General features: G+C 47.6%; 1 protein-coding gene across 2 annotated transcripts in view; it reads right to left on the minus strand.

Annotated features, from left to right (window-relative positions):
* Positions 1–8,797: 8,797 nt before the first annotated feature.
* drk (growth factor receptor-bound protein 2 drk) overlaps positions 8,798–21,854 on the minus strand; it is a 31,946-nt gene continuing 18,889 nt past the window's right edge. For both annotated transcript variants that reach the window (XM_084604906.1, XM_084604907.1), the window contains one exon: positions 8,798–9,510. In XM_084604906.1, the coding sequence (XP_084461032.1) occupies positions 9,337–9,510 (174 nt within the window). In that variant the 3' untranslated portion in view covers positions 8,798–9,336. The remainder of the gene's footprint in view (positions 9,511–21,854) is intronic.

Raw genomic sequence — 21,854 nt, forward strand, 5'->3', positions numbered from 1 at the left:
TGTGCAGCTCGCCGCAGTAGCAGCGCAGGCCTCTAGTAGATTCGGCATGTTTTCTGCCACGGTTCTGAGGTAGAATTTAAACGAAGAATTTAGCTGGAAACATCCTGTTTCCTCGGTCTGCATGTGAGGAACGAGCATAATGCCATTTCACATACATACTTCGGACTGCCGAATGTTCTGCACGGCGAGGTGTGTGTGTGTTGTGCCGGCGCTAGATCTTCGGAGGTCGATGCAGGACTTAAGACAGCGTAAATGCTAGGAGTAGCTCGCTTACATTACTGGCAGGTCGAGGTAATAGTTTAGTGCGAAGCGAAAGCTGCTCGTGAATGTGCGTATCTCGATGTCAGCTGGTGGAGCTGGTGCAGTACGTAGCATCGCCTGCAGCTATGTGCGTGACAGCGATGCTTGCCGTACACAACCGTACGTGAAGACCGTGATCTATGTTAGAACGCGGATGCACTCTTCGTAGCACCTCATCGAGAGTTGCGGCTAGCTGATATATCATAGGATAAGATTCATTCACGCGTAGCAAGCGGAATGTGGCCGTGTTCGACGTGCATATAGCCATGAGCCATATCGACGTCCGCCGTATCTTTACGAGAATCGAATGGATACGTCGGACGTACCTTTAGACACTTCGTACTTTAAAGCGAGAATTTGGCACCTGAGCGCTTACTTTTCAAAGCTTTATTGAAACAATGTGCTACTATTTAAACATACACAAAGTTCTCACTACAGAGTCATAAAACCACTGCCATACACAAGCGAGGTTGCTTCATGACGCGGTAGTATCAAATGCAGTCGGTTCGATGAAAGAAACCAGGAATTTCTGAGCAAAAGAGTGAAAGCCTGGTACAATCTTAATAGATGGTCCCAGCAGTACACAGAGGCCACTAAAGCAATTCACAATGGCCACTTGGATGCGACAGCTAAGCTACCATGCTGTCCATTCGAGGGCCACATCTCTTACGTTAAATATGTATGTGGCGCGTTGACCACCGCCTAAGAAAGACATCTTCTGCCTCGATCGGCGCGCGCGCGGCGGGGCCCGGCGGCCCGGCGCCTGTTCCGGAGAGCGCGCGCTAGTCGCGCACCGCGTAGGTGGAGCCACGGTCGAAATGCGAGAGGAGGAGCGGCGCCGCCGGAGGAGGAGAGAGGATATCTTTCTGTCGAGTCTGATATCCGCGAGGATGTTTCTGGCAGTATTTGATATTCTGCCATGGACACCTGCCCACTCAGGGAACCGAGGCAATGAGGCTGCTCACCAACACGCTCGAGGTTTTGTCGGCCGAGCGGTGAGACCTAATGCCGAGGAACTTGAAATGGAAGGATTGCTCACATATACAGCGACCTTACACAACACTTCAAACTCTCTAGGAGAGTATACCCATCACCACACACACAAATCACTAACAAGACAACAAGAAATTGTTTGGAGGAAACTATAAACGAACTCCTTCCCCAACCCTGCGGTTTACTCACACATTTCCGGACAGCATAAGCTCATCATGCACTAAGTGCGGAGAGAAAGCCGACCTTAATTATATCCTGTGGGATCGCTCAGAGAACCCGCCTCCCAAGGCTCTCATGGAATTAAGCTCCCTCATTTTGAATCCTGGGAGGAAGTACTGCGCAACGCGAGCCCCGGTAAACCGCGCTGAAGAAGTCGCCGCAAGCCACCAGCTAACGGCCACTTGGCTCTTCCACTAAGACTACTCCCGACAATAAAGTTTTCTCTCTCTCTCTCTCTCTGAGGGGTTTTAGGTCGAGAGAGGTAGTGAAGGGTGACTGTTCCTGGCCCTACGGGTGCTACGGGGTTGGGACGATAGGTCAGCGCCGCTTGCGGCGGGGGCTAGCCAGCCACCGAATTTTTATGTTTTATTGCACCTGCCACCGCTTAGGTGGTGGACGTTACGGCGGCGTCTTTCTCTCCCTCTTCTCTCTTCTGTCCGCATGAGGCAGCCACTACGGCTCCTCTTTCTCTCCCACCTTTCTTCCTTTCCTTACGGCGCGGTTGCGGTGTCCACAGAAAACAAGCGAGACAGTTACCGCGCCTTTCCCTTCCTATAAATAAATCAGAGGCAGCGGAGACCCCGCCGGGCTGGTGCAGTGGTAAGACGCCCGACTACTGTGCTGGAGTACCCGGGTTCGAACCCGACCGCGGCGGCTGCGTTTCGATGGAGGCGAAACGAAGAGGCGTCCGTGTGCTGTGCGATGTCAGCGTACGTTAAAGATCCCCAGGTGGTCGAAATTCCTCCGTAGCCCTCCACTACGGTTCCTCCCTCTCTCTTTCCACTTTCTCTCCCACCAATTCCTCCCTTCTCTTACGGCGCGGTTCAGATCCCACAGAAACAATTGACAGATACTGCGCCTTTCCCTTCCTGTGAAACAATTGAGGCAGCGGAGGTGGCTCAGCTACAGAGCCAGGCCCGTGCATTTTCTTTTCTTTCTTCCTGCAGCCACAACTACTTTCGCCTCATCGCATTTTAGTGGCCCAAAGTTGCCCCTAGAATTTTTTTGCCCTGTTATTTTTTTATGCTTGAATCCTGCGTTCCAAAAGCAAGAACAGCGGAGACAGCTGCGATCATAGACGGCCCTTTCATGTCATTTCGTTTTAATCACGAAACTTGCGCAGCTCAGCCAAACTTCCAATAAATTCAGCACTATACCTAGAGGCGGTTCTCATGCAAGCGATTGAGCGAACTCGTAGCGCGACTTCCTACGTAATGGAACAGCGTCGCTACTCGACAGCTGAAAACGAGCGTCGCCGCGGCAGCGTTTCCGCTTGCAAGTGAAACAGGAGATGGTCTGCGTAGCATGTTGCTTTTCAAATGCTCCTATGGGAATTGATTTTGTTTAGGGATTTAGCGCCCCAAACCAACTCAGGCTATGAGACACCGTAGTGGAGGGCTCCAGAAATTTCGACACCTGGGGTTTTATGGGAATTGAAAAACTCTAATAGAGTTCGCTACAAGGAGGTTCATTACTTGTTTAACTGTACTCACATGCCAGCTGTACTCCTGCCATTTTTTACACGCGGTCTGACAATTTTCGCCTAGCTTGAAGTGCATCGGGGAAACGCTAGGTTTCAGATGATGTTCCGGTCACACTTCTGCTACCTTTATGAGTGACAATATACATTGGGAATGGGCACTGTATCATTTACATAATGAGACGCGCTAGATCTGCTAGTAACATCTGCCAGGCCACTTTGAAATTATTGTATTCTTCTTGCACCAAAATGTGCCCACTGCTGCCAAGATTCGGACAGCGGCGGCTGCGTTTCGATAGAGGCGAAACGAAGAGGCGTCCGTGTGCTGTGCGATGTCAGCGTACGTTAAAGATCCCCAGGTGGTCGAAATTCCTCTGTAGCCCTCCACTACGGCTCCTCTTTCTCTCTTTCCACTTTCACTCCCACCTTCCTTCCTTCCCTTACAGCGCGGTTCTGGTGTCCATAGAAACAGGTTTGACAGATACTGCGCCTTTCCCTTCCTGTGAACAAATTATTATCATTATGTCAAGGTTCGACGCAGCGATCTCGGGCATAGCACTACGGTCACATAGCCGTTACAAGGGCGGTACAGAACGTTCAAGAGAACATAAAGACCAACTCATAAGGAAACAATTCACTTTATTTTGTTCTCCATTAACAGGTTTCAATTTTTTTTTCACACCACTCGCGCACATATATGAAAAAAAAAAAGAGAACCACCATGCAGAAACAAATAAAAAAAAATGTGCCACACGCACACACTCAAACACAAAACTTGTTCTCATAACAATCACCACTCTGAAGCTCGCTTTGTTTTTAGTTGAACTGAGAGCAAAAAAAAAAAAACATTGTTGCCTAAAAAGAATGTTGCCTACAGGAAGGATGTCGCATGAAAGTATGGCATGGACTGAGGGACAGTGCAGAGCAAACAAGTGCACAAAAGCACACAGAGCAAACGCGGCACTGCACAGAAACACACACGCACACAATAGTTTGGTGCAATGAGACGGCACTTGGCTGCACCCACTTCGAGCAAACTGCCACTGCAATCTTGGAAAGGTATGACAGAGAAGCCCGGTCTAGGAGGCATAGCAAAGTGCCACCCATTGAACTTTGCCACGCGTGAAACGGGAGACCCCCAATACTAATGCACATCAGCCACAGTGACCTCACTGAAATGGCAGCAGCAAGAGTGGCCATGGCAAGATTTATTCCTCGGGCTTATTCCCTGACAAACTATCCGTTAGCATAATTTGATTAATCAGTACAACACAACAGTCAGTGAGACTTCACAACATACAGTGAAACAAAAAGTAGCAGCATCTCATTCATGGTAAATATCTAAAACAGATAATTCTTGAGAAATGTAGGCGGCAGCAGCTTTTTACAATTCCTAGACACTGAGAAAGGAACAGATGGACAACAGTGACATCAGGGCTAATGTTGCAGCAATTTTTTGTTCCATACATCAAAAACAGCAACAAAAAACTCACCATTGTGCCAACAGCTGAGAAAAATGCACACAAAGCCACAAGCATGTTCTTAGCAATACAGTAAAGAACAGGGCCCTGTCATCTGACCTACTTGTTCCACGCCATGTATATGTGTGACCTCAAAAGCGTTTACCATCCACAAAAAATAATAATAAGAGCATACAGAATACGAGAACAAACAATGGAAGACTCACTGAAGAGACCAGGAAGGGCAGCAACTTCAAGGCAAGTGGTGCTCAAAATAAGGAGGGAAAAAGTGTGGCAAAACCTATAGATTAATAAAATTGGGATAGCAGAAAGGAATAGCAAGAGGCAGCCACAAGGGGCCTTCTATATAAAGAAGGGCACCTTTCCCTCTCAACCTCCAGGTAAGCACCCAAAGTTGATATTTTAAGATGGGTGACAGCCACAGACTGTCTCTCTGCACATCATTGCGTGGGTAATCTCCATGTAGCAATAAGAATGCAATCGCATGCAGTGCTATGAATGACAGATGAGAGCGCATGCCGATGACACTACAAGGTAGTAAGTGCCAAGCATCTGGAGAGCGGCAATAAATTGTACGGTTACTTGTCACATGCATGACGGATGGCTTTGTACTTAACGCGAGGGAATCCGCAAGTAGTGCTCCAATTTTAGAGAGTACTGCAGCTCTTTTCTAGACTGTGGTGCTGCAACGACTAACTTGCATGTGCCCTACCTATAGACCTTGTCATGAGCCTCGGCAAAACTGGTTTGACTGGGCTTAGGGGTCAGTTTGGGGGGGGACAATCTTTAGCTTTCCCTGTGCTACAGCCCAGTATCCAATATGGCAGCACCCACAAACACGCTTTGAAAAGGTCTATGCAATAAGAAGTGGCTAAGTCAATGGCTTTCGACACAACAGCGGAATTTGCTGGAATATCAGGTAAACACACCATAAGATGCTGCTGGAAATGTACAAACCTCACAGACTGGGTTCCCTTCAGTGAAGATTGCTCAGTGAAATTGAATTACGCTCACATCTAGGGCTTCCAATATTCGGGTAACCGCCCAAGTTGATGTTTTGGCTGGGTGACAGCCACAGAGATTTCTGTGCAGGTCAATGCGTGAGCACCGCTCTCCATCAGTTCACCTATGCTCAAAAAGCAACAGTCGTTTTTCACTTCAAGCATTCCCTCCCCTGGTGCTTCACCAGTTGGTCCATATGCTGCACAGCCAAAAGGTGAAACTTGTATTTACCAATGCAATGGTTGCAAGTTCTTTCATAAAATTCTCACCAAACGGTCGATGACACTGATGCTTCTCCAGCAATCTACCACGGACAATACTATTAGATGATTTAGCGCAGACATGAGGAGTGCACACCAGTGTCAGCGCTAGATCTTTTCTAATTACGTCTCATCAACTGAGCCATTAAGTATGCCGGCTCACAAAAGCTGCCCACTCTCACAGTTAAAGCACTTAGGAAAACTTTGGAGGAAGGTGGATTGCTGAGAGTAGTCCCAAATGTAGCCCACACATTTGGGGAAAGTGGAAACAGACTTGCTTTTCTGCTTGACTCTCCGGTGAGGGCAACATCAGCCTGTGACACAAATGTGGGAGGAAAGATGGAGGCTGAGAGGGGAATAGAAGGTGGCTGACTAGATGTTTTTCACTGTGGTTGCCGTCTTGCATCCCAGGACAGCGAAAGACAAATTAGCAAAAGCCTCAACGGGGCACACAGAGCAACTGGGTGAGAATGCAAGAGAAACAGAAAGAGAGAGAGAAAAATGCAAAGGACGCACTCCTTACCTTTACACACACACACACAGACACACCTGCTGAAACCACAAGAACGAGAAAAAGGAGAAGGGGGAGAGGGAAGAGAGCAGAGGCCGGCACCACTTGCCTGCCCGAAACCATTATGGATGCACGATGCCAGTAGAACACTCAAATCAATAACAATGAGATGCAGACAATTGGGGAAAAAAAAAAAGAGAGACAAAACAGAGGCATATTTATATACATACACACGCACGCCTTGCACACCGTTTAGGTTAGAGGGATGGTTGACAAGGTAAAAACAAGATCAATTTTCCGAGACACTTCTCAACTTTGGAGAAACAAATGGCCTGATGATGGCATTTCAAGAGCAGAAAAAAAAAATTAAAAAAACTGCAGCTAGCTTTGCTCAAAATGCAAGCGATAAGAAGCCTGTACCGCACGGTTAATCAACACAACCGCGTTGACTTGTACAATAAACATTAGCACTATGTACAGAGTTCTAAGCTACCAAGAATAGAAAACAAAAAAAAAGTGTGCATTTTTACAACACGAACTACGCCGACCAACCCAAGGGTCTGCCACCACGAAAGTGACTTGCCACGATGGCAGACTTATGACGTTTCGCACCTCACTTCTCAGCGCTACACATAGGGAGCTCCGACGCATGGGCACCACCATGTGCAGTGCAACATAGAAAGAAAGAAAAAACAAAAATCGAGTCTAGGGATGCATTTGGGCAAGCAACAAGCAGCCTCCAACAATGTGGAGATGAAACATACATTTTTAAGCAGTAATCTTGAAGCAGGCTCATCAATTTCATTAAAGTGAAAGAGCGATTGGGATTTTGCACTTTTTTGCTAATGCGACATGTGAAGGCTAAGTTGCAGTGCAGAGTGAGTCAATATTCAGCACGCAGGATTCTCACCAGATGGCAGCAGGCAACTTCCCTCAGTATGATGGCACAACTGTGACATTTTCTGCGCCCTATCATCAAAAACACAGTGGGCACCTAGTGAATGAACAATCCTGTGCACATCATGTTGGAAAGTTACCTGGGAAATCCTACCTCAGAGGCGAATAAGCGAGATAAAACTCCACTACTAGTACAGCACATCGGTCGACCCAAAGCAGCTGAATTAGAATAACGGGGTCTTTGCATTCCACTCGCTCTGGCATGCAGCAGGTACACAATTCACAATACCAAATCATCACAAGCACGAGCAGCAAGGGAGACAAAGCATTGGGCTGACTTAGCAACTCTTTCGTCATTGTCATTTCGGTAATGTTCTCAGTGAATGAAGTGTGGAACGCCCCGAACACAACGCCCACTACATTTGGCTCGAGATGATGGCCCCACCTGGCTGGGAATACACAAGAATGGACATCAAGTATACTGCATTAAGCTCACCACAATGACTGCAAAGACAGGCTGCATGCATCAGTGCATCTAGGTTGGAGTAGTCGCAGCTCGTCAGAGAGGCTACCGGATCTACGCACATAGTGGACGCATGAGTCATATTTTTTGCAGATATGTAACTCTTCACAAGCTTTTAAATAATGTATTAGCTCTGTCCTTGTGCTCAGCCACAAATTTATGCTCTGTCCTTGCGCTCAGCCACAAATTTATGCAATTAAACTTTGTTAGGGGAAGGGGGGGGGGGGGGGGGGGGGGGGGGGGTCATGTATACTTGCTATGCAAGTGAAGACAGCAGCTTGGGGCTATGTACAACTAATTCTAGAAGCAAACTGTGGCAAGCAGTCATGAGAAAGGCTGGCTACAATATAACTGTAGCTCACTTCTTCCTGCACAAAGAGGCAATTGTGGTAGTAGTTGTAGCAGTAGCAGTAGCAGCAGCAGTAGCGGTGTGTGGTAATCATTTGTGGTCAACATACGCTGCGTAAGTTGCCAAGACAGTAAGAACTGCTAGAAAAAAATACTAAACAAGGAACAATGAGCAGTAAGACCCACAATCCTGTAAAGAATATCCGCGCGCACACATGCACACTCACACACACGCACAGACAAAAGCACACACAAAAACGGCCATTTTTTTTGTGCTGCGATGCATGCACGAGTCGGAAGAGCCGCTGTTTGGGCAGCCAGCCTTCCAGCGTGTCACAACACCGCCCTTGCAACATGCGGTGCTTGCAGCAAGCGTCATTGGCACGTTTCATTGCACTCGCGGCTGCTTCCTTTAAGGTCGTGTAAAGCACCACCTCAGGTTGCCATGTCCTCCTCACCTCTGACAATGTATCATAAAAGTCAAACCGACTGCACAGTGACACACTACTGCTCTGTAATTTCTTTCACTCCTCTCTTCAAGCAGGGACACAACACTGCCAAGAGGCACCCTTTCTTTCCCATGCCTGACTCATGCATTACCCACCCAGAAGTGCCATCACGAGAACCCGAGGTTCTAAAATTTGGACCACAATGTGTTACTAAGGACAGCTGGACATGCTCTTGAATAAAGTCAAAGCGAAACCAGAGTGCATCCAACACATGGGGTTTTGCCAGATTTTTTTTTAAGGCAACATAATCTTTCCCCCCCCCCCCCCCCCCCCCCCCCCCCAGTAACAGTTTAGAAAGGACCTCGCAGAAAGAAGTGGTAGTGACACCTGATGAGTCACAGCGTCAAAAAGACGAGTGCTTCGTAACGGACTGCAGTCACACGATTCCTCTAGCACTGACTGCCAAATGGCAGCAATCTAAAGAATCAGCACTGTGCTAACAAAAGCAAAAGAAAGAAAAAATCATTTTCCACCCTTCAGCGAAATCCTCACTGGTCCCAGCAAAACTTTGGGACAAAAGAGTTGGCAGTCACCACCTTGTGACGAATTTTTCGCACCACCACTGCCAAAACTTGGGAACAGAAAGCCTGTGGCTGGCTGAAATCCCAAGGGTGCCGTCTTGGTAAGTCCCCTGGGTAGCATTGTGGATCTCTGCAACGGGACTGAGGAAAAAAAATAAAACGAACGGAAAACAACCCTGACAGGGCTCGTGTGTGATGGACAAGACAAACGGCGGTGGCGGCAGCAACAATGGTGGCCCTTGCCGCCAGGTAGGATGGGGGGTTATATCTGCACCTTGTGGAAGGCGCCACACTACGTATGGTAGGGCACCACATAGGTGGCGGGGAAGTAGCCGCGGCGCGATCCAATCTCGCCCTCCCACCAGTTGGCGTCGGTGCGGTCATGCACGTTGATGATGTCACCACGGCGGAACTCGAGCTCACCCGACTCCTGTGGCTGGAAGTCGTACATGGCCTGCACCAAGCACTGTGTGGAAACAGGAAAGGAACACATTCACAAATGGGTCACAATCCTTAAAAGGGCGCCGTGACGCTCGCCAGACCACTAATTCCAGCCGACCTCTGAGTTCTTTACACCTTCCCGATGCCCCAAAGCCCAATCATGACGACGAAATCGTAGCGCCTAATATTTTAATCCGCTTCAATAATCAGCGTTTTGGCACTGATGTGAGCGACACACGACGGCGAAGTTCGTTAACGAACATGACGTTCCTTTCTCGCTTGGGCGCTGCTTCGCTGATTGGTTGAGCACGCACTTCAGATTTTACATTCAACTGTTCTTCAAGTTACTATGCAGAAAACAAATAAAAGGTGTTTTAATTCGGCGTGTGTTCTTCAAGTGCTTGTAAAGATAGGGACGGTAAACTCAGGTAAATGCGGTGTTGTTAATAAGTGCGGTGGAGCGTCTGCTTGCTGTGATGATGGTGATGGTGGCTTTGCCCTTCGTAGCGGGTCGCTGTTGCCTTCTGACGCGGCGGAGCCAAAGATTAAAAAAATAGAGAATAACAAGGGAAAAAGAAAAAAAGTTCGCCAATTTGCTGTCCAGGCTCTACGGTCACAAGCACAAAGGTCACTCCCGCAGGCTCCCCAAATCCCAAGGCAGCTGACAACGTTCGGATCTCGGAGGTCGGCAAAATCGCTGGGCAGTCCAAAATCACGTGGCTGATCGTTTCTTCCAATGCTCCATAGATGACACTAGTTGTGTAGAGATCGCTCGCGAAGTGCACTCACTCCACGAGCGATCCCCTTGCTGACCCTGTACATCTAAGGGGTAGGCTGCGCCTTAGTTCGTGTACACCACTCCTCCATCTTCGCCTTTTGCACTCGTTCTCGAACTTTCGCACAAGAAGTGCTCGAATGACCCGTGATAGCAGCAGCGATGGACGCCGGCGAAACACCAGAACGGTGACGCAGATTTGCTGACCATCGGGTCCACCTCGTCTACAACCCCGCATTTGGATTGGAAAACATTTATTGTCAGCATTGAACAATATGTGGGCACTGCACTTAGATGCAAAGATGGTGTGGAGCAGCGTCTGGTGGGTTAGGCTAGCTTTGGGCAGACGGAGAAGATGGTCCTCATAGCACAGCTTCGCAGCGTCGTTACCATGGTAATGACACTGGCAAAAAGTGCAGCTGCAGGTTGAGTTGGACAGGCAACCATGGTGGATAGCTTCCGATACGTCAGCAGAAAGCTGCGTTCCTCATAGGTTCCGCCCATGTCGAACGCTAGGTGAGTGAAATGGGAGAGGGGCTCCCTCTCACACCGGCTCAGACGCATTCTTTTTTTCTTGTATTTAGAATTTTGTAAACCGGATAACTCTCGTTTCCGCGCGCCGATTTTTGTAGTTCTTTTTGAACTGATGTCGGAACGGTGTGAAGAACTTAGAGGTTGGCTGGAATTAGCGTCCTGATGAATGCCACTGTGCCCCTTTAAAGGGCCCTATGTAAAAACGATACTGCGCACTGCTCCTACATATGCCTAGGAAAGATGGGTACCAACTCTACCAAAGGGAGGTATATGAAAGCTACGATCTGCTGGTTCAGGAAAAAACATGTACTGAAGAACCACAAGGAATCGTACGGAGCAAGCACAGACAGACAACATCTGTTAACAGCAACACGTGAGCATATGGCAAACAGAATATACGCCACTTATTTATATGTCTTTGCTAAGTCTACATGCAATTTGTGCCATTTACTGATATGTCATTGGTAAGGCTATATGCAATTTATGCCTCTGATCAAACTGTTACTAGTAAGGCTACATGCATGCTTTGCACATACCTCTCGGACATTGCTAATCTATGCAGGGTGAGATGCATACTCTCCATATCTGCTAGTGTACCATAATCTCACGCTTGCAGACTGCAGGTGGCAGAACAGCCTGAGTTTCATTCCAAAATTTTGGTAGGTAGGAATGGAAACATGTGCAAGTAAACAATGATGCAGGCATCAACAGTACCCATAAAAGGATAAATGCCTTTGTGCTTTGGTACAAAAGAAGAAAGGGACCACTACAAGCAGCCACTCGTACACAGCGGAGCCTTTTCAAGTGCCTTTCCTACTTGGCAAAGTGCTTTTTGACCATCTTTTACTCTTTTTTTTTTTTTGCTTTTCTTTCGGTAGTCCCCAACTTACACTGCTGCTACCTGCATTGCGTCTTCTAGAGAGCAGGCATGGAAAAAGCCATGCACATTTTCCACAACGGGCACCAGATTTTTCCATGCCAACTTTATTGTTTTTTTCCGCGAGCACTTCAGCTGTAGTTGGTTAAAAAAGGATAAGTTTGAATCTTCGTAACATAGATGACTTTTTTTATTTTTGTGAGGTCTCAAGCTTCTCCTCAAGTTACATTCACAGTCAAGCTATTTACGTGTAAATACAGCATATGCACACAGGTGTGCAAAGAAAGTGTCATGAAACGAAGCCTTGCAAAATCACCATTTGACAAGTGCCACATAAACAAGCCAGAACAGAATTTGGCCACCCTGGCCACAACCTCCTATGAATACCTTAGTCCCCAGCGGCTGCGAAGCAAGTGACCATGGCGGTGGTCAGACCTGCAACGCAGTAAAAGGGTGCTAAGAATCTCTGGCTCTGGACAGACTGCCATTGGAAACTGACCCTGGCAACGTTTAATGTTATAACCCTAGCTAGTGAGGCTAGTTTAGCAGTGCTCTTCGAGGAACTAGTGGGCATGAAATGGGGTATCATAGCGCTTAGTGAGGTGAGGAGGCCTAATAAGGCATATACTATAATTAAGGATGGATCTGTATTGTGTCAACGAGGTTTACCGGAGAGACGAGAACTAGGAGTAGGGCTCCTTGTCAATAAGGTAATATAGAGTAATTCACAAATGAGCGGGTGGCAGGCATCGTAACTAAGCTGGTATAAACTGAAGGTTGTACAGGCCTACGTGCCTACATGTAGTCATGATGACTAGGTAGTCGAAAGCTTCTATGAAGATGTAGAATCAGCAATGGGGAAAGTAAAGAAGCAGTATACTTTACTAATGGATGACTTCAATGCCAAGGCAGGGAAAAAGCAGGCTGGAGACAAGGCAGTGGGTGACTATGGCATTGGTTCTAGGAATAGCTGGGGAAGTTACTAGTTGAGTATGCAGAGTGCAATAACTTAAGAATCATGAATACCTTCTTCAGCAAACAAAAGAACCGAAAGTGGACGTGGAAAAGCCCTAATGAAGAGACTAAAAATGAGACTGACTTCATACTGTGTTCTAACCCCACATATTATGCAGGGTGTAGAGGTACAGTGGAACCTCATTCATACATTTTTCACGAGACCGGAAAAAAAACTTAACAGCCGAGAAAACGCAGGCAAAACTCAACGGTGAGGAAAGTTCCGAAAATGAATGAAAACAGTGCAGGTTTGATTTGAAACTATTTATTCAGCTTAAAAATGAGAAAAAAAAAAAAAACACTTAAAAACATTGAGAATGGTGGATTGCAGTTTCTTGCTGGAAAGCACCCCAGGTTTCTCAATAGCCTGGAAGGCCGCATTGATGTCACTGTCACCTTGAGGTGCGACGTACCTGAGGAGGAGGTCCAAAACCATGTGCAACTGCTTCTCCAAAGCTCGGTTCTATCGACTTCTCGGAATCGTGCAGCTTGTGCTCCTCGTCATCGCAGTCAGCGCCTTTACTCGTGACCGAATTCGCAACAATCTCAGCAATGCTCTGGCACTCTGATGTCACGACGGCAGCATCCACGGTGACGTAGTCATCATATGTGACTTCAGTGGAACCCAGCTCATTCATAGCCTCCGCTAGCCCTTGATCCCAAGGTACTTCCGACTCTTCAGCATCTGCGCCAGTTTCCATTTTCCCGTCTATGCAGAAGCCAAGCAGAGCAAAGCAGTGCTGTGCAGTTGACGCGCTCACTGCAGACCACGCTGAAGCGTCGTAGTGCATAGCGTCAAGTACCGAAATAGCCGTAGGTTGCTGACCGCAATCAATATGCATGAGACAGCACTTCACAATGCATTTCCTGTAGACATGCTTTAGGTTCTTTAAGATGCCAGCATCCAACGGCTGTAAATGGCTTGTAGTGTTAGGTGGGAAGAACACAAGCATCACGTTTCGAAGAAATGGCGGATCTCTCAGGGTGGGCAGCACAGTTGTCCAGAAAAAGAAGAACATTTCTACACTGGGAATCCATCTCGTTGTCAAAGTACCGAAGAAATTCTTTGAACAAAGAACACGTCATCCATGCATGACTGTTGCTTTTTGTAGTGACATGGCAGCAAGCGAGTGTCCTACAAGCATCGTGGGTTCTGATATTTTCCAATTACCCAAGACATTACCTTGTCCGAGCCATCCATGTTACAATAAAGGAGCCCCGTCAATCGGTCTTAGCTGCATTTGCCTCCATGTCATGCTTTGCCTTTCAGGCTTAATGACTTTGATGGCCGCACTGAGAAGAAAAAGATCTTCGATTTGCATTTTTGCAGTGCGCGGCTCACTATAGCATTTTGCACAGACTATCTCCGGTACCTGATCTAAGCATTGGGCTCCTTTGCTTAAAAGGTCATACCCTGTTATAAGGCTTGTACCCCTCAATTGTAGCCGATAGTGTGGCCTTCCAATCATTGACTGTTTCTAAGCTGACACTTGCTGCTTCTCTGCTTACCGTCTTATAAGCGATGCCATGCCTCTTTCGAAAACGGTTGATCTAGCCGTTCGCCGCCGCAAAGTCTGTGATGCCCAGTCTGTCGGCTATGTCTATCGCACAGAATGTTCCCATCGAAGTTGACACCGGCAGTGTGAGCCTGCTTGAACCAGGTGAGAAGAACTTTGTCGAGGTTTGCATACTTGGTGCCACGAGCCTGCTTAGCCTTCGGGCCGAAAAACACGGCATTTCCTTCTCTTTCGGCCTGCTTTGAGATGATGCTGTTAAGCCTAGAGAGTTGCAGACCAAGGTCTTCTGCAATATCCACTCTCTTCCGCGCTGGCTGCCTGTCAACTGCATTCAGTATAGCCAGCTCTTCAACAAGGGAAAGCAACTTCCACTTGCGAGACGCCATTGACGCCATCGAAGCCTGATAAAGAAGTTACAACGTTACTTTGACGACATTACGTACGGCTCGACTGTGGAGGAAAAAAAAAATGGGTTCGAGGCTATGGTGGCATAACGAGTTGATGATATGGCCATCTAGTGCCAGCCTCTCCAAATTGCATGCGGCTTCTTGCCAGCAAGTTCCACAGCCAAGCCCAGCCAAGACTTGTCAAAAGCCAAAATAGCGGCTGGAGCGCGTTCCTCAGATGGATTCGGGGAGCCAGGTTGCGATGTATCATGCGGGAACATTCTCACTGCTAGAACGTAACAGCGGTGTTCCTAATACATTGCGTCTTATGGGAGCTATGCCGGGACCGAATGAAACAGCCAGGAAAACGCAGCAGTGAGGAACTTAACAGCAGGGTTCTACTGCAACTGGAAGGGTGCAATGCAGTGACTACAGGATGGTAAGGTCTCGAATTAGTCTAGATCTGAAGAGGGAATAGAACAGATTAGTAAGAAAGAAGTCCATTAATGAATGAGCAGTGAGGGCGAGGGCAGAATTCAGGATTTCGCTACAGAACAGATATTGAGATTTAACCGAGGATGATGACCTTAGCAAAGAAGCAATCATCACTCAATCATCACTGAGTGCACGGTAGATGTAGGTGGTAGGGTAGTTAGGGAATATACTGGTAAACTATTAAAAGAGACAAAAGATTTGATTAAGAAATGCAAAAGTTTGAAAGCTTCCAACCCAACAGAAAGGATAGAACTTGCAGAGATCAAAGCTAATCAATAAGCGTAAAGAGGCCAACATTAGGAAGTATAACATGGGGAAAATTGAGCAGGCTCTAAAGAACAGAGGCGGTCTTAAATCGATGAAGAGGACATTGGGCATAGGTAAAAATCAGATGCATGCGTTAAGGGACAAGGTGGACAATGTCGTCACGAATATGGACACGATAGTCAAAGTAGCTGAGGAGTTCTATACTGATGATCTATACAGTAGCCGAAGTAGTCAGGACAATAATGAGATAGGCAGTAGTGAAAAGCAGTCAGATGTTCTGCCAGTGATGAAGGACGAGGTTAAAAAAGCCTTAGAAACTATGAAAAGGGGGAAAGCAGCTGGGGAGGATCAAGTAACTACAGATTTGTTGAAGGACGGTGGGATATCAGGATAGAAGAACTGGCCACCCTGTATAGGCAATGCCCGGTGTCGACAGTACTGGAATCATGGAAGAACACTAACATTACCTTAATTCATAAAAGAGTGAATGCTAAAGACTTGAAAAATTACAGACCAATCAGCTTGCTATCTGTTACATATAAGGTGTTAACCGAATTAGGACAATCTTAGACTTCAATCAAGCAAACGATCAGGCAGGTTTTCTGATAGGGTACTCTACTATCGATCATATCCATACCATCAAATAGGTGATAGAAAATGCTTGGAATATAACCAGCCCTTATACATGGCATTCATTGATAACGAAAAAGCATTTGACTCAGTAGAGACCTCGGCAGTAATGCAGGCATTGCGAAATCAGGGTGCAGACGAGCCATATGTGAAAGTACTGAAAGATATCTATAGTGGCTGCACAGCAACCACAGTTTTGCATAAAGAAAGTTACAAAATTCCCATAAAGAAAGGTGTTAAGCAAGGAGACACGATCTCCCCAGTTCTATTCACAGCTTGCTTAGAAGAAGTATTCAGAGACTTGGAAAGGGAGCAGCTAGGGATAAGGGCTGGTGAATACCTCAGCAATCCGCGATTCACTGATGACATTGCCTTGTTAATTACCTCAAGGGATGAACTGCAAAGAATAATTGGTGACCTAAACAGGAACAGCAGGAAGGTAGGCTTGAAAATCAATATGCAGAAGACTAAGGTAATGTTCAACAGCCTCGGAAAGGGACAGCACTTCACAATAGGTAGCGAAGCACTGGGAGTGGTAGACAAATACGTATGTCTACTTAGGACAGGCAGTAATCGCAGATCCAGACTATGAAAGGGAAATAACTAGGAGAATAATATTGGGATAGGCTCGGAAAGGGACAGCGATTCACAATAGGTAGCGAAGCACTGGGAGTGGTAGACAAATATGTCTGCTTAGGACAGGCAGTAACCGCAGATCCAGACTATGAAAGGGAAATAACTAGGAGAATAAGATTGGGATGGAGCGCATTTGTGAAGTATTTGCAGATTATGACTGGCAGCTTACCGTTATCGCTCAAGAGGAAAGTATACAACAATTGCATCTTATCTGTACTCACCTACGGGGCTAAAACAGGGAGGCTAAAGAAAAGGGTTCTAATTAAGTTGAGGACAACGCAGAGGGCTATGGAATGAAAAATGGTAGGTGTAATGTTAAGAGACACGAAGCGCGCAGAGTGGGTCAGAGAAATAGCTCAAGTTAATGGCATTCTAGTGGAAATCAAGAAGAAGAAATGGATGTGCAGGACATGCAGTGCGTAGAGAGGACGACTGATGGTTGCTTAGGGTAACAAATTGAATTCCGAGGGAAAGAAAGCGTAGAAGAGGGCGGCAGAAAGGTAGGCGGATGAGGTTAAGAAGTTTGCAGGGGTCAAGTGGATGCAGCTAGCACAGCACCGGGTAATGAAGGAACATGTGTTGTCGACCAGACGCCACGCACTTTCGGCCCACGGACGGAATTCGCGCAGACCCTCTCCGGGGTCCCGCCTCGGACTCGACGGGGGGGTGCTCTGCTGCGCTGCGAAGTAGCTCTCAGGTTACTCGGCCTTTCTGACCCCGGACATCTGGTGAGAGAGGGTGTGCGGAGAGGGACCAAGTGGACCGTGCCGCCACCGAAACGGACCCTTTTCGGGCAGTGTGTGTTCTGTACGCCGTGCGAGCGAGTGTTATATACGAAGGGACAATAAATCTGTTCCGTTGTTTTGTTTTTGACGACTGTGTCGACTACAGAACTTTTCTCAGCTGTCCCACTGCTTGTTGGGCAACCCTTTACCGAACAGCCGCTCATAACGGTGGTACGCCGCAAAAATACAGTGCACATTTTCGAGGAGCATGACGAGTCGGAGGATGAGGACGGGACTCTGGCCAACTTAGCTGTACCAGCCCTACCACCGCGCCGAGTGAACTTGTGGGCAAAGGAGGCTGTTGTCATACCTCCGAATTACGTCGGCTTCGTTGCACTAGGCAGTGACAACGTTACTCACAGTGACATCTTCATCCACGGAAATCTGCACGAGCCACGCGGCCAATACGTACCAAGCTGTGTGCTGAGGGAAAACGAAGGGTGCGAGCTATGCCTACCTGTAGCGAATGTCTCAGAGTCTCCGCTGATCATCGCGCAAAACCAGAAAATTGCAAGGGGAACCTTGAGCATGGAAGAATATTCGGAACACTTCATTCTCGTAAGCTGCAACGAAAAAAGTCGACAAAGGCAATCGCTGGAGCTTCAATGCGCCATGTTGATGCCCTCAGCAGGGCTCCTACCTCGGAAGCAGAAGAAATTGATGTTGCAAGAAGCATTAATATCTTCATAACGGAGCTCACCGACGACGACTGGTTGACGCTTTCGCAGAAAACGGACCCAAAGTTACAGTCTATCGCAGACACCTTGAGGGTATGGTCGAAGACGAAAGAAGCGCACCGCATAAGAAAGGAGTATGCCCTGATAGAAGGCGTGCTTTTCAGGATATTATGCAACAAAATTCACGTGAAGAACACAACGTGCACACCTGGGGCCAACGGGCAGGTCGAGAGGTACAACCGAATGATAACGCCCGCCATTGCCAGCCTATCAAAACGAGGCGACGGAAAGGACTGGGACGAAACCCTAACGCAGGTGCAATGGGGAATCAACAATACCGTAAATCGAGCTACGAAAGCGACGCCATTCAGTCTGCTTTTTGAACTTTCACCCACGAAACGTGACAGGAGACCCAGTTGATGACGCCATCGCACTGGAGCTTGACGCTAGCCTATTTAAGCTACGGGAGACGGCAATTGACAATATTCGTCAGGACCAGAAGAAACAGAGAGAGAGTTTCAACAAACGACAAAAGACAGCGCCCAGCTACCAACCAGGCGACATGGTGTTGATCGAGAGGGAGCCAGTTTCAACGGGAGAGTCGCGCAAGCTGTGCCCGAAGTACAGAGGACCGTACATGGTCGTGGAAACGCTTCCCAACGACAGATACAAAGTGCAAGACTTCCCCAAAGTACAGCGTACCCGGCGATTCTACGGAGGCGTCGTGGTGGCGGACCGGATGAGGCGCTTCACATTGGGAACCGCGGCCAGCGGCGATTCCTCTTAACACCGAAAGCGACGAGGGCCAAGCGGCCTAAGAAAAAAAAAGAAAGAGAAAACGCAAAACCCCATTCCAACCGAGGGCGGTTGAAAAGAAAAGGATGGCCGAATGTTGTCGACCAGACGCCACGCACTTTCGGCCCACGGACGGAATTCGCGCAGACCCTCTCCGGGGTCCCGCCTCGGACTCGACGGGGGGTGCTCTGCTGCGCTGCGAAGTAGCTCTCAGGTTACTCAGCCTTTCTGATCCCGGACATCTGGTGAGAGAGGGTGTGCGGAGAGGGACCAAGTGGACCGTGCCGCCACCGAAACGGACCCTTTTCGGGCAGTGTGTGTTCTGTACGCCGTGCGAGCGAGTGTTATATACGAAGGGACAATAAATCTGTTCCGTTGTTTTGTTTTTGACGACTGTGTCGACTACACATGGGAGAGGCTTTCGCCCTGCAGTGGGTATAGTCTGGCTGATGATGATGACGATAACATAAACGAGCACTTAACCCAATCAATGACAAAGCCGGCAAATTGCCAAGCAACTGCTTAAGTTGCAACATTGGCAAAGCCAACGAATGCCGGGCATATGCTAGCTGCAATTTATGAACTGGTCCTTACACGAAGTATATGCAATTTTTTTTACAAATACTTGTGTGCGTTGTCAACAGGTAGTGGCACCTCACAATGTTGCAGAAATGCTTAACATTTTTGTTTTTTTCATTCATTTCTATCGCATGTGAAAACAAAATGGCAGGCCACGGAGGCCGGCAGAATCATTCCGATTAAGAAATACTGGACATTCTATTCGACAGTGACAGTGATCACACGCGCGAGGAGTCCAGTGATACTCCAGAGCCGCGATCAGAAAATGACAGCGACTCTGAAAGCTGCTGCGAGTCTTGGGCAGGCGAATAAAGCACTTGTCCTTGTATGCCTAAGTGGCCAAGATAAGTGAATGAATATGAGAAAAGGATGACTGTGCCGAAACAGTAAGCAAATCTCTATTTGTGCGATCATCAAACTGTTGTATAAATATTGCCCTTGATAGCAATAGCTCTCCACTAGAGGCTCTGAATGGCCTCATAAATGATAAAATTTGGGAGTCCGTGCCACCTTTGCATGAGAAAAGCAGCATTCTATATCTGATCCTGCTTGTTTTCTGATCACACCAGCGGAGATGAAAGTGTACACAGTCTTGTATATATCTCGATGAGCCAAGCTAAAGAAATATCTCAATTCATGCCTACCGATCAAGATGAGTATCTTTATAAAATATATATTTGACAAACCAATTCTAATAAAGTGCTTTCTGGAGCTACACCTCCATCATTTTTTTTATATGTGGAAACCACAAGCTCGGATGGCACGCACCGTAAGCTCCATCCTGTGACTGATTATAGCTGAAAGTATCTGAAACTGCCTATTCCCCTTCGACGAGCATCTCACTGTGCAAGAGAGCCTGATGAAGTTCCACAGACGTCTGCCTTAGATGCTGTTCAAATCCACTGCCATCAAATACAGTCGAACTCGGATATATCGAACTCACAGAGCATCCTTTTGAAAATCTCATGTAAAAGTATAGGAAAGCTGAGCCGTATATCGAACTCCAATTTCACTGGTCATTCAATACACAGTCAACGAATTAATTTTCGGACCCCCAAATTTTCGGACATGCCCGATATTCCGGACGTCTCCGCGGCACCGCCATGAGCCACATAGAATGAATGTATAAGGGCATCTGAAATTTCGGACGCTTGAACCCCCCCCCGTCGTCCAATTTTCCGGACTTCTTGAAGCGTCGGCAGGTCTGAAACCACAACTGCGTCCTACAAAGCCACCATTTTGGCTATTTCCCAATCTGCGTACCACCGCTTCAACAACTAGCCGCATCTAGCTGACACACACCGATTTGGTCTGCGTTACGGTGCCATTTTGCCTTTTCGTTGCACAGACCCACATGGTGCTTGGCTAGCCTGGTGCGTGGCTGTGCTCTGCAACGCGAGGCCTTGGCTAAGTCTAGGTTTTACGACACTCGTCAGTAAATAGCACTGTTCGCAACATGAGGATTTCGCTTGCCCGCAATGACCCCCCACTCCGTCCTCATCGTGGAAAACACTGTCAGTAACGATGAAGAAGAAAGCCGCCATTATGTGCAGAACTAATTGACAAGGAAATAGTCCGTTAGGTTGTGGCCGAATCGGGAGGCTCCGATGTTGGTAATGAGGAGCCAACGCCTGCGCCACCTACGAGCGCCGAGTTGATGTGAGCATTGTTCACACTTTTATTGATGTACAGTTGTGACATGACCCTTAATCAGATTAAGGCAAATAGAATTGCATGCAAGCGGAACGCCGTCCAAACAACAATCAACAAGTTCTTCACTGCAGCAATAACACCGGCTGCCCTGACGACACATAACATAATAAACCGGCTGTCGGCTGCATACAGTCTTTGGACGGCTCTTTCAGAGCCACCTCACTGATGCTTTGGCAGAGTTTCTGAAGCCCGGTACTTCGCGCTTGACCCTCTTTATTGAAGAATTTTCAGTAAAATGCGCGTTTCTTTCATGCATTCATTTTTTTTCCGACTTACTGAATTTTCGGACATTTTGCGGAACGCAAAAAATGTCTGGAAATATGGTACCTAGAGGGTCCGAAAAATCAGCTGTTGACTGTATCAAACTCCGCACCACGCACTGGAAGGTGCGCCTTCCCCAAAGACGATTGCATCACCCTCGGCCATTTGCCGCATGACGTTTTCAAGAGGAAACGCGGAAGGATTAAAAGAGAACAGTCCGGTGACGGCTAGTCTAGAGCAGCGCCGCGCGCTTTCCCCAAAGGTATGGGCATCTTCGATTATTGTTTGCAGCAGCATGCATTACGCATGAGCTGACAAGCCAGCTCAGCCCGTGGCGTGGCAGACATAACATCGGATGCTTTGTCCAGTATGTGCTGTGAACCCTCTGTGCACAGCGAGTGGTGTGATGTGCAATGTGTCGTCGTGCT

Source organism: Amblyomma maculatum, chromosome 5, assembly GCF_055883805.1.
Source record: "Amblyomma maculatum isolate TAMU_Amacu chromosome 5, ASM5588380v1, whole genome shotgun sequence".
Classification (NCBI taxonomy): Eukaryota; Metazoa; Arthropoda; class Arachnida; order Ixodida; family Ixodidae; genus Amblyomma; species Amblyomma maculatum.